Source organism: Falco cherrug, chromosome 8 (genome assembly GCF_023634085.1).
Source record: "Falco cherrug isolate bFalChe1 chromosome 8, bFalChe1.pri, whole genome shotgun sequence".
NCBI classification, from domain to species: Eukaryota; Metazoa; Chordata; class Aves; order Falconiformes; family Falconidae; genus Falco; species Falco cherrug.
The window spans coordinates 13,971,366-13,984,855 of NC_073704.1; the positions used below are offsets into that span (position 1 = coordinate 13,971,366).

Consider the following 13,490-nt stretch of genomic DNA (forward strand, 5'->3'; position numbering starts at 1 on the left):
CTGGAAATAATTTAGGCCAGGGAGGGAAGCTGTTGTGACATCAGCATGTGTCCTGCTCTACAGGTACTTACTCATTCTGATAAAGGATGAAATAAAAAGTGGAAGGGAGAACCATACGTACAGTCCTGAGCAGTGGAGTGCATTTGTAGATGGAAGTCAGGTGTCTGAGTGAGTCTTTTATACTTCAAGACAGGAAATAAGAAAGTAGAACAGCACTGTGAATTTCTCCTGTACTGTTGCTCTTAACTCCTACTGTATACAAATCGGTAGCATCTTTTTGTCTCAGACCCTAACTTATCCCTGCTGTAGTTCATTTAATTAGAAGTCATGAATTTTCAGGACATAAGTGCTTCCTGAATTCAGTTTGAATTCTGTGCTACTGAAGTACTGTATTCAATCTCGAAAGAGAAGCTGTTTCATCCATCTCCTCTTCTGTATAGCAGAAGAACAGTTTGAATTTGAAACAGGCTGCCTAGTACAAATTCCTGCATTTTGATCTGCTTTACTGAAGTATGGGTGCACTGTAGTGTGCTGCTGATAGTGACTGCTGTAGCTCAGGACAAAACAGTCCAAAATGATGAAAGAAGAAAGGTAAATAAGAGGTTTTTGAGAAAGCCTATGAAAATTGGTGAGACATGTTTAAAAAAAAACAAACCAACAAAACAGGTCAAAATACTTGGTGCAGGTTATCCAAATTTGTAGAACTTGTTTGAAGATTTGTTCTGTACTTGTGGGCACTTGAGGCATTCCAAACAAACAAAAAAATGCAATGTACTGAGGAACTTTAGGTGTAGGCCTTTCAGTATGCTGGAGAATTACATGCAGTCTAACAGGTTTGGCTTGGTATTCTACAACCTGTAGGTTTCTGAATGCTAAGGTATTGTCGCTTTTATATTAGATAATCTTTGTGGGTTTGAATTGTGACAATGAACAGTGATGCTCCTACTCTGAAAAGTATCCCCCCAAAACTATGTGTATAATTTAAAAATCATAATTGCTTCATGCTCATGAAACTTTGTTGCTTGTATGGAGGCCTTTTGCGTTCTGCCAAATTTTAGATTACATGAATAAAATATTGCGCAACAGATAATTAGGTTTTGGGCTTGTGAAATGGACTATAAAATATAAACTGAGGCAAAGCAGCTTTTCCAGCATTGTGTTACAAAACAAACCATTGTTTTTCTTGGTAAATTTTGTGCCATCTGTGTCGAGCTACTTGCAAAGGGGGAAAGTTACAGAAGGCTTCAAAAAGAGTAAGTGAAGGTTTAGATTAATGGCATTTAGAGGCTGCTTTCTAAGTTGGAGTGAAAATCTGTAACTGTAGGCATCAAGGACAAAGTTCCTAGGCTTTTTCATTCCTTTAGGGAACTGCTAAACTAGAATTTCTGGCAGCAGCTCAGTTCCTTCAAGATTTGTGGGAAGGACTGTGTAGAAACACTTGCAGTTAGTGACGGGAGTATTTAGAAATTTTTTTTACATTCCCAACTTGAAGGAAAATTGCAGTTGTTGACTCTAGAGGGTCACACATGGATTTCTGAGCTCAAGTTGTTGGATTCCTGACAAGACAGAGAAAATGTGTTAGGAAATTGCCTTGGTAGTCCCTTCACAAGAGACCAGGTAAACTCTGTTTAACATTTTGGAAGTGGCTTACTTTTGTTGTTAAAACTAAAAGAAGCGATTCCACTGGATTTATTTCCTCTTTTCTTCCCTACTAATTAACACATAAGCTTTGCCACAATTCTTGGGCTTTACCCAATTTTTTACAGTGGTTATTACCACCTAAGCCTCCAACTGATTATTTAGTTGTGCTTCTTCTATGATTTTTGTTTGAAGAAAGAAATCCGCACTATCTCTGTGGAATAAGTTTGTTAGCTATTCTTTCTCTCTACTTGGAATCAGGAAATAGTTGGCGAGTAACTTGATCAAACCCTTGCTGCTAGCTACTTCCCCCCCCCACCCCCCAGAGCAACTGAGTGGTGTTTGTTTGCTTGTTTTTTCATTAGGCCGGGAATGTTCCATTCTACCTCTCTTTACAGGAAGAGGGGTTTGGAGAAAGGGCATGGTCTCCTCAGGTGATCTCAGGATGCTTCTGAGAAGGTTGCATTTTGAATTAATTGCATGGTACTGAATCTGTAAACAGGAGCCAAACCAGTGGAATCTTCCTTTGTTCTCGTTGTTAATGTAATGGAGAAACTAGAATGGAGACCAGAGCTGTAGTCAGATGGAAGAATAAATGGATAAGGTCTTTCAAAATACACCGGATTTTTAAAAAGTTAATCTTAGTTCTGAAGCAACTATGTATTAAAATTTGGGATTTTATTCTTTCTGTGGAAGTAGTCCTAAATTTTTTGTCAACCTTGTATTCTGGCTTAATATAGTTACTATGCTGGTCTTCATTTCAAACAGTGCAATCTTAAGTTTATGGAATAGGTAACAGCAGACGTTCATTATTATTGTATTATAATGAAATTAGAAGTGGTAAATCCAAAGGGAGTGAAATTGGGCTACAGCTGACTTCAGAAGGAACGCGAGTATGTTCTAAAGGCTTCAAAATTACTTTTAAATGTTTACTGTTAAATTTTCACTTTTAAAGTGATGTCAAGCTGGAGGCGGACCATATCAAGGGAGGCTTTGAGACTAGATTGTTGAAAGCTTTCTCTGCTAGAAATTGTTTTGCAACAAAATTCAGGATGTCCATGTCTTTGCTTAAGGCATCCATTGTAACAAATCCCTATAGTTTCATTTAAATCCTTGATATTGAGGTGTAGGTGTGTTCTGTTTCAAGGTTCACTTTTGGGTAGAAATCAGTAACTGTGTTTTTTAAGTAAATCTACATTGGTTTCTCACTGTTTCTGGTTCTTCAGGCTCCCATCCCAAAGAGTGCTCTTGTTCCTGTGATACCTATTACCAAATCAACAGGATCACGATTCCGAAACAGTGTAGAAGGACTGAATCAGGAGATTGAGATAATAATTAAGGAGACGGGAGACAAAGAGGAGCAGCTTGTTGTATGTATCTGCCACCATGACTGCATTCTATAATAATTTTTTTTGCCTTTGCCTTGAGGTTTCTTAAGTCATAAGCTTTATTTTCCACAGTTCTTGAATTAAATTTGTCTGGAGTTAACTCTGCTTTCTTTAACAAAGGTAGTTGAAAAGTCTTTTGGAAAGCAAAAAGAAGGAAAGAGTTAAAGCTTGAATCTGAACCTTTTCCTCTGTGATTACTGTGATACAAAATAAGAACTCTCAGTAAAACAGGGGAAAAGACAAAAGGTCTGTTCTCAGAGTTTTTGTAGTAGCTTTTTCTTTTGGCCCATGCTGAACTGTTCCTATCTCAGCTGAAGCATAACGTGCCCGTTTTTAACTTTCATTTTATTTGTAGTTATTTTTAGAGATAAATTTAATAATAAAGTATCAGGCCACGAAGATGATTAAGGGACTGGAACATCTTTCATATGAGATGAGGCTGAGAGCTGGGACTGTTCAGCCTTGAGAAGAGAAAGCCCAGGGGGGATGTTACCAATGTGTATAAATATCTGATGTGCAGGAATGAAGAGGAGGGAGCTGGGCTCTTCGCAGTAGTGCCCAGTGACAGGGCAAGAGGCAGTGGGCGTAAATTAAAAAACATTAAATTCAATGTGAACACAAGAAAAAATTAAAAAAAAAAAGTGTGAGGGTGCTCAAAACGAGAGCAAGTTGCCCAGAGACGTTCCGGGGTCATAGTTTGTGGAGATACTAAAACCTGGCTGGACAGAGTCCTGGACAGACTGCTCTAGCTGACTCTTGTTTAGCAGGGGTGTTGGACTAGATGATCTCCAGGGGTCCCTTCCGCGCTCAGCCGTTCTGTGAAGTCTTGAAAAATGTTCTTAGTTTCTGAACCTGACTTATTTTCTGTTGGAATCTTGTGTAACAAATAATTTTCGACTTCAGGCAGTTTTATGGAACCTGAAAAAACCCTCAGCATTTCTGGACTTAAAGAAATTCCTAGCTAGACAAGAGCGCCTATCTGATAGCTTTTATTTTTAACAGCCTCAAGATGTTCCAGATGGGCACCGTGCACCACCTCCGTTAGTTCAGCGTAGTAGTAGTACTCGCAGCATTGATACCCAAACACCTGGTGGAGCAGACAGGGGTAGTAACAACAGCAGCCGCTCCCAGTCAGTATCTCCAATCTCATTTCTTACCATCTCTAATGAAGGCAGTGAAGAAAGTCCGTGTTCTGCAGATGATCTTCTTGCCGATTCCAGAGATAAAGGTACCATGTAACTTTAAAACTTCAACAATGCTAAAATGTAAGTCACTGCTATGTGCATAAACACATAGTAAAAGAGGGGGTTTGTTTCCCACATCCATGAAGAGATATTAGAATGAAGTTTTTTCTTTTGTAAGTGATCTGTTTTTTTCCAAATTGCACCAGATACTGTGTGCACACATCTGCTGCTCTGTAACTGAAGCTGCATAGATGTGACTGAGGAATGTCCTTCCCAAACAACTTTGTCTTTAAATAATGGATTCATCAAGTACATTAAGCAAGCTGAAGAGCGAGAGTGTGCAGTGACAGGTGGAACAGCAAAGTAGGCTAGTTCTGTTGTTTGTGTCAGGTATTTTTTGTAATCTCAGGCAAAATGGGCAACCTTCCAGCATTATAAATGTGCCCATAAAAGTAAAACTGTTTGGGGCTTTTTAATCACTTTTTTTTTTTTTTTTTTTAACCAGAGGTCTTCTGAGATACACTAGGAGAGTTTTATAATTTAACATAAGCCTGTTGTGGTTTTTAAGGAATGTGGCTTTTGCCCATTTTGTTTGGCTAGATGGGACAGCACAGGACTGTATGTTCAGGTCTACAGTTGAAAACTGAAAGTTTCTAGGAAAGAACAGAGATTGCAGAGAAGTCTGAAAAAGTGATATGAGGAGAAATAGAAAGGAGGAAAGGGACTGAGATAAGAAAGCTTATTTGCAGATGAAGACTTGGAGGCAAATTAAAATGTTTCTTAGTTTTATAATGTTGGTAACAAAGTGGGTTTCAATTTGGGGGCATTTAAAGATAGTTATTGGGGTTTTTTTATAGTGTGACACATTTAAGTAATGAAATAATCTTTTCCTACAGAGAATGGGAATAATTCCCCTTTGCCAAAATATGCTACCTCACCAAAACCCAACAACAGCTATATGTTCAAGCGTGAACCTCCAGAGGGCTGTGAAAAGGTGAAAGTCTTTGAGGAGAGCTTGTAAGTTTGTTTGGTTTTTTTTCCTACATAAGAAATAATATTCAATATTCAGACTTACCCACTGGTTTATTGATTTTTTTCATTATTATTATTTTTTTGTCAGATCAAAACTATTAATCCAGTTACTAAAACCATGCTAACAGCCTGATCTCTCTTATTTTGTGTGACATATACTGGATATATGCATGTACTTTATTGCTGGAATTTTGTGTTAAGATAAAAATTTTGAGACTTGGATTTTTTTCAAACCAGCATAACTTGAGAGGACTCTCTCTGACCTGGCAGGTAGTGTGGGAGGAACTCCATCAGGTACAGAGAGATGTAATAATTAGCTGATGCTCCTGCATTACAGCTTCTATGTCACAGCTTGATGGGTGCATCCAGTAATTTGGACTCTGAATACCATATTCTTTCCAGCTACATCTACGTAATTGTGCAGCTTGTAGTGACAGAGGAGTGAATTTGACCCTGGGTATTTGATGCTTTGGTTATTTTGAAAAAGCAGACTTTTGTAATTGGAAATAGTCTGTGGGTTTTGTTATCATTTTCAGTGGAGTTTTTGTACCCTTATGTCACTTGTATGCAATAATCTTAACCTGTAGTTAAAAATTCCATTTCATCGCACAAGGAGTATAATTTGGTTATAATCCTCTTATGCCTGTATTATCTCAACAATGCTATCTAGTATAAGTAGTAATTAAAAAAATTATAGGTACCTTTGTGTATTTTCCATCTCTGATCTCTGCAAATGGGTTTTTAAGAGATCTGTATGGCCTCTCCATAGCAATGTGGAAAGGGTTACGCTAACTTAAGTTACCTGTTTCTATTTTTGGAGTGTATAAGGTATGTTGCCAACAGACAGATAGTCTTCACTTGTTTCAAGAACATGTTCTGCTGTGATTTGACTTGCATTTCCATTTTTTTGGATGTCCTTGCTCCATAGCTGTAGGACTGTTCTGTTGTGGAGTGAAACAGGCTTCTACAGTTGTTTTTACCTACCTATGGCAGTTCTTAAGACACTGCAGTCTCATGCAAAAATCTTTCACGTCTGGTACTTGCTTTTCACATGTATGTGGAATACATGAGCATAACTTTAAAGCTCAACCTTTGTTTAATGTTACTTCTATTTGAAGTTCACAGTATTTTCATTTTGGAAAAAAATTCATAAATGGGGCTGAATTTTCTGGATAATTGGAGAATCGGCTAACGTGACAATGTACCCTATGTACCCAATGAACAGAATTGCTTTTCAGAGTAGAGTACCTCCTACAAGAGTATGCTGAGAGATTGGCTTCTTTGGCCTAGTAGAATGAAGGTGGAAGTGCATACGGCTGTCATGGAAGAGAGGGGGAGGTTATAGGCTAAAGGACAGTGCTGGCAACAAGTAAAAATGAGTGTAAACTTGTGATGGTTATTTTCCAGCAGAGAGGAACAGATTCCCATAGTTTTGTCCTAAAGTAGAGTTAGACTAACTTAGCAGATTTACATTGCAGGGTTAGAGATAAACGCAGAAGGCATTCCAGTGCTGTCCACAATTTCCACCTGTCTCTTTCATAAATCATGTCTCAGAGTTGGCTGAATTATATACTGAAATGGCAAAACTTCAAGGCAAGATTTAAATGTGTTCCATGCTTCCTTCCCAGGTTACAGGTACTTGATCATTAATGCCACTTTGGAAATAATACATTTTACTCTTTGCATAGAGTTTTTAAGTAAGATGGGCTCATCTTTTGCAGAGATTCAGGCCACAGTCAGGCAAACATGCAAAGGAGGCAAAAGTTTGGAAAAGGGCATCCCCCTGCGATCATGAACAGCTCCAAGATAAGCAGTATTAGGAATGCTGCCCTGGCAGCTTGCTTTCACGAGGCTTGCTGTATGGGCGGTGGCGGGGGCAGAACTTTTTGGGTTGTGAAAGTTTCTGGAGAACACGATTGAGAATACTTGGTATATCCAACATATGAGAAAGAAATGGACAGAGTTTGTTATCTACAGCATGAAGGTAGTGGCTTCCTTCTGTGTGGAGACAGCCTGCCCTAAGGACGTGTATCTTGTAGAATACATAAACAAGCAGTTTAAACTATCTTGCTGTTTGCTGCATGGTGCGAGTCACTAAGGCATTACTGAGTAGCTGAAATACTTCAAGCTTAAACCTCAACCTGTCTCTAGTGGTGTGTTCAGCCATACATACCTGCCATTGCCAAAATTTTATTGCTCAATGTCATTTTGAAACTATTGTATTTTATTTCTAGGCCAAAACCATTGCACGAGATTCCAGCCTTCTACTGCCCTGACAAGAACAAAGTGAATTTCATTCCTAAAAGTGGCTCTGCTTTCTGTCTTGTCAGCATCCTCAAGCCGCTTCTCCCCACACAGGATCTCACACTTAAGGGCACTGCACACAGCCTGTCTGTCTCTTCTGGCGTGACGCCCAGTTTGTTACAGCCCATTACTATGGCATCATTGTCTGCAAACACAGATCAGGACAGGATCTCTCGTGGAACAAGTACAATAATACCACAGACCTCTATACTCCAGCAATCAGGACATATTGAGGAAGCTGAAGGATAGATTTAGCTTGTCTTGACGTTTTTCTGGGCAACTACTGGGAAGAAATTGGAACCAGTTGACTGGACCTTTCTGATCATGCTATTTGCATTGTTTTAACAATTTATGGCACTGTCATAATTGAACTGTTTGTATATTTGACAGTTTGGTAGCACATTGAGAAGTTCAGGAGGATGCAGCAGCTGATACTATGTTGCACTTTCTGCTTATGAAGACTCCGGGTGTGTTTCTCTCCGACTTTTTTTTTTTTTTTAAACACTGGTGAAAACAAAAGCTGTCGTAATCCTTTGCCATTTAAAGGACCAGTTGTTGTGATGCTGTGTGTCCTTTGACTTTTTCCCATTAAAACAATAATCTCAAGACCAACCAGCTGATCCCATTACCATTGTAATCTACAAAGGGAGAGGCAATAAGATGGTTTTGCAAGATGTCTTTTGTATGAAAATGTGTATTTTGTAACAAAAACTTGCCTTTTCTGGTGCATAGCAGATGGTGTTTAGAAGACACTTTCTCCCGCCCCCCCCCCCCCCCCCCCCCTTTTTTTTTTTTTTTTGTAGGGAAGGTTCTTTTTTTACTTGGCTGTTTTACAGCTACTGGGACCAAAGGATTGCTGAAGTATTTCAGCAGTCTCAAATTATGTGACCTTGCTGAACAGCCTCAGCCCTAAACAAAATAAGAAAAGTTAATATGTTTGAAACTTTCAAAACAGAAGAGTATTCAAAAAACAGTGTTAGTATATGGTGTACTTTTTTTTTTTTATATTGGAAGCTTGTGCTTCGGGTAAGTCACATTTTTAAAACTACTTCCTTCACAGAATCCCAGCAATGTTGGTTTATTGAGTGGAAAGTTGCATTTTAAAGCAGTTGCCCCAGTATTATTCTATTTGTCCATCGGATTTTTGTGCAGGGGTGGGGAAAAAACACGTTACCCGTTTACTCTGTATTCTTTGTTTCAGAAAATATGCCACTTGCCTCTTATAGGGTTGCTTGGCTGCTTAATGGAGTTAGTCAGCCTGAATCATTAATCACTCTTGGCACAAATTTGCTCTGATGTGACTCATCACTGTATTATAGACTTTGGCCACGTAATACTGAAATACCTGTGCATGGTTTCCTCCCTTTTGTCATAGTGGTGTTTTGTGTGTCCGTTGAAGGTGATTGTTTGTCAGGCATGGTATCTGTTACACAGAAGTTTACAGCAGCAGATACATTCTCCCTTTTTGACTAGCAATGTAGGCTGATGTGTAAAACAGAGGATCTTTTTTGATACCTGGTCTGTCCTGATATGCAACAGTTCATGGTTCCTTTGAAATTACAATAAAAGATGAAAATGAGGGGGAAGGGCAATTGCAAGCAGAAACTGTTCAGGAACCTCAGTGAGGTTTCTTGTGTGTTCCTGGAGTGCACTAATTGGGTTTGAGTAAATACAATATAGATATGCAAAAAACTGTAGTGACCTGCAATACCAGTGTTGTATCAACTTATACAACAAGCTGACCTTGTACCTCTTACTGAGTTAAATTCAGTAATGTCAAAGTAACTGAAAACCATGGACAGTCTCTGGGTCGGAATATTGGGTTGTTAACACATGAGCAGTTCTTGCTGGCTTGCATATACGTCGTTTCCATGGAGCAGTTGCATACTCAGGTCCCCTCATAACTGCACCTATTCAAAGATGATACTGCAAATATAACAACTTTGTTCAGTGCTTAATATGCTAAATTTGGTTGCAGACATTTCACTTGGGAGAAAAAAACCAACCCTGCATACCTGTGCAAATAATAGTCATGGTTTTGGTGCACATTTACTGTTCCTTTAAATCCTACATAAATAACTATGATAGCAATGTACTTTGCTCAACAAGTAAGTGTAAATCACACTAGCATGTGCCATTCCTGTGTTCATAGGATAACAAACCCTTTTTAAAACATTATGCAAAAAATTCAGCAAATGAAAAATGTACCAGGAAGTATTAAAATATTAGACCTGTTAAATTAGCAAACAAGCAGAACTTGGTTTGCTATCTTTCTTTCCATCAAAATAGACAGGATTGTGCAGATGGGACTGAAGAACTCTGTTCTGAAGTAACAGCTCTGATTTATGCTGAAGAAGTTGTTGAGGGACAGGGTTTTGAAATAATGTGGCTTTGTGCATCAAATTTATAGAATTTGGCCAGTTGATAATTCTTTTCTAGGTTTGTGTATGTTAATTAGTTTCTTCTGAAACAGTTACAGTGCAATTTGAAGTCTAAAAATTACTGCTTTAGATAGGTTTTCAGGTGAGGGAAGTGCTTGTAAGTCTGTTTTCTATTTCTGTAACAGTAGCATGTAAAGATCTTCTCCATCAATGCCAAACTGCCTAGTGCTTTATCAGGAGATCTTAACTGAATGGTTAAGAACCAAAGGGCTAAAGTTAACAAATAGCCTTTATTACAGCCTTGAGACTTAACTGACTTCACCAAAACTGCATTCTGATGTTTTTCATCACAGTGACTCTCCCGAATAGCAGTGGGCTTTCTTACCCTGGGACTTTTTGCACCTGTTGTTGTAGTACTTGAGCATCTCTTTGGTAGTTTACATTGTATGTTATTGGACAGTGTACTGTACAAATTAGTGAGCTGCTCTGATAAAAACCAAATGTATATTTGTGAGGTTTTTGCTTTTTATAAAAACAAACTGCATTCAGGACAATATTCAGTCTTTTTTATATGCAGGACAACTCTACTATTGCTGTGGCAGCTTTCCTTTATTACAAATCCATGCTAAAGACTCAGAATTAAGAAAATATGACAGCTCTTGTTCAGAGACAAGCTTTTACATGCGTGCATACAAAAATTAGCCTTAAAATTTTAATGTGCTGTCTTGTGCCATAGCAGAGCTGTTATATATTTAAATCAGTTTCAAAATAGCTTTGAGAGTACATGAACCTTTTTAAAAATTCTTTTATGTATGGAGTGGGGTATTCTGTTTTTCTGGGAGTTGACCCATGCATTACTCAAGCACAGTTTTACTGAAAGACTTCATGTTCTTTTGGCATACTTTAAATCCTAACTATGCATAGACCTAGTCAGTTCCTTGATTGCCTACTTTGTAGCTGAAGAAAATGAAAGGTCTGTTTTTATGCACAACTTGACACACTTGATATTCTAGTTTTCTTGGTATTTTACACTTTTAGCCACACTTAAAAGTCTGGTAGCAGTGTTCAGTAATACTGACAGTTGATTATGAGATATAGTAAATGGTGTTCCTCCAGTTAAAAATTCTACATAAGTCACAAGGATGGAGGTGGTTGTTCTTGTGATGAAGGTCTGTGGTGGCAGCTATGACTGTTGGAATTCTTGTTTTTTAAAAACTGAAGGCGCAAGGGAAGAGGACTTCTTTGTTAATGTTTGACCTGCTTCAACTGTTCTTTCCTTGTTTGGTGCTGTAATCCTGTAGCAACAAATTTAAGTACTTGGAAAAGTAGCAGATAATGCTTGAGTACATATGTCTTGGAAAGAAATTCTTGATTGCACACATATAACCCAAATGAGGAAAAAAGGGAGTGAAAATTAAATATTGTATACTGTGGAAGTAAATGATTACTGTGTTTGATTCACGTAAAGCAATAGCAGCTTTTAAAAAGTATGTTTGGTCTCAGGGCTATTTTTTTTGGTTGGTTGTAAAATAAAATTTACTGGAATTCAGAATCTGAGATTGCTTTGGAAAACACTGAAGCTGAGCCTTTTGGGAAGAAAAAAAAAAAGTCATATCCATTAACCCTTCTTCTGCCTCAGGCCTAACTCCCTGTTGCATAGAATTCAGTGATACAGCAATAATCCATTGCTGAAGTATTATCTGTTCTCTCCTGGCCTACTCTGAAATGCTAGCTGTCTTCATAGTAACTCACTGTCCATGTTTCCTTGCTGAATGTTTTCTTGCTGAGTACCTGACAGCTTCCCTTTGAAACTGAAAGGGCAAAGGAAAATCCACAGAAAGTCACCAGAGACTTGTAGTTACAAAGATCAGTGCTGCAGGGTGACTGCTTGGATATCTTGATTTCCATTTGACTCATCATGCACAGGCATGCGTATAGTCTGCATAGGTCTGCTGCTTTTATCTTTATGGTCTGAGGCAGGACTGGTATTTGTAAGAATCTTTTTTTTGTTTGTTTTCTTTATGGACAGATTTGCAGATCTGTTCTCATCTGGAACTGATGCACACTTACACGTATCTCAAGAGCAAAGCTCGTGTGTCACTCTTGTTCTCATGAAACGAATATAAGCTGCAAAAAAGACCCTTGACATAAAAACATCCAAACACTTGAAAATGTCAGGACTATGTTTTCTCCGTGTAATTCCATTGTTTAAGTGTGTGCCCTTCATCAAATGTCATAGCCTAGAGATGTCGTTATGGCTTAGACCCAAACCAGGTTGGCATGTATTAAAAGAAAAATGTTTGCTCTTAGAAAAGGTAACAGAAGGTACGCCCTTGCTAACCTAGGGAGGTGAAAAGCACTGTGGAAAAATTGGTTACATGGTGATCAAAGAGTTCTTCTGAAATTGTTTTTCTAAAGCTTGTGAGATGTACCTGTGTGTTTTCTTGACAAGAGTTTGCGTTCAACTCTGAAAATGGTTTCTGCTTTTATTTGGTTTATATAAAGAATGACCTAGATGCATTGTTTCGAAACTGTTACTTTGCGTGTCAAGTGGGGAGAGAATGTTAATTATTCACAAGTGTTTTGTGAAATTCCAGTCCTGTACCCCAACTGAACTGCAACGGTCCCTTTCTGAATACTCCAAATGTAAATGAAGTCCTGTTACTGCTTGCTTGATTTCATTGCATGGTATCAGTAAATACTTAAGGTATGGTCTTTGTTTAGTAGTTCTTCATTGGGATTTGTATTTGACTGCAGAGACTTCTGTAGTATTGACGACAGGTCTTATCTGAATTGCAGAAGAGGACTTGGCCTGGTAACACTGCAAGTTAACATTTCTTACACAAATTCCTTTTGAAACAATTATCTTCGGAAAATACAGCTAAAAAAAATAAATCAAAAACCTTTCTGGACACCTCATCCACCCTAATTGTCAATGTACTGATAGATAAAGAAGAATATTGCTTGGTTTTATTCTAAATTATTTCATTTATTGAAACATGCAGCTTTTGAAGGTAGCAGCAAAGGGGTGTCCAAAACGGCCATGAGATTTGCCTTTGTATGAAATCAGCTGATACGTTTTTCTGTGTTACGCTACGATAACTTGTGGAGGTGTTCTTGCATATGTGGTACTGATAGGTTACTCGTTGCACGTAAGGTGATTTTTATTAGCAAGAAGAAGGGATATTCTGCAAAAAGGGCCTATTCTGAGGTGATGTACACTGGTGTACAACTGGAGCAGCTCAACTAATTTCAGTGGAATTCTTGATTTACACTAGTCTCTTTGCTATGTGTAGTTATGCCAGTACTATTTTGCACAATATTATTTTGGATTTTGAGTTCTGATTTGTGAACTGTTTCTACTGAAAACAGTGAAGACTTTACAAACTGCAATAGTGGAATGTTTTTGGGATATTTTTTTTTTCCCCCTGAAATAAAAAGTCATCACTTTGAGCTACGGGCTAGTCTTGGATTTATTTTTAGTAACAAGGTGTTTTGTGTGCTCTGACAGCTTAAAGATTTGCCTGAGGATTTACCCTGAGGGCAGTCGGCATTTTTACTTC

The 13,490-nt window shown here is 38.2% G+C and overlaps 1 protein-coding gene across 7 annotated transcripts in view; it reads left to right on the top strand.

Moving 5' to 3' along the window:
- FAM117B (family with sequence similarity 117 member B) overlaps positions 1-13,490 on the top strand; it is a 48,040-nt gene that overhangs the window by 15,156 nt on the left and 19,394 nt on the right. For 5 of the 7 annotated variants that reach the window (XR_008733749.1, XR_008733753.1, XR_008733752.1 and 2 more), the window contains exons 5-7: positions 2,865-3,008; positions 4,029-4,254; positions 5,107-5,227. Coding sequence is in view for 2 of the 7 variants with exons in the window: in XM_055719515.1 (XP_055575490.1) it covers positions 2,865-3,008; positions 4,029-4,254; positions 5,107-5,227; positions 7,477-7,795 (810 nt within the window). In the remaining 5 variants the exon portion in view is untranslated. Of the gene's footprint in view, positions 1-2,864; positions 3,009-4,028; positions 4,255-5,106; positions 5,228-7,476; positions 13,385-13,490 lie in introns of those variants that run through there. The other 2 variants (XM_055719515.1, XM_055719516.1) reach the window with 2 other exon arrangements.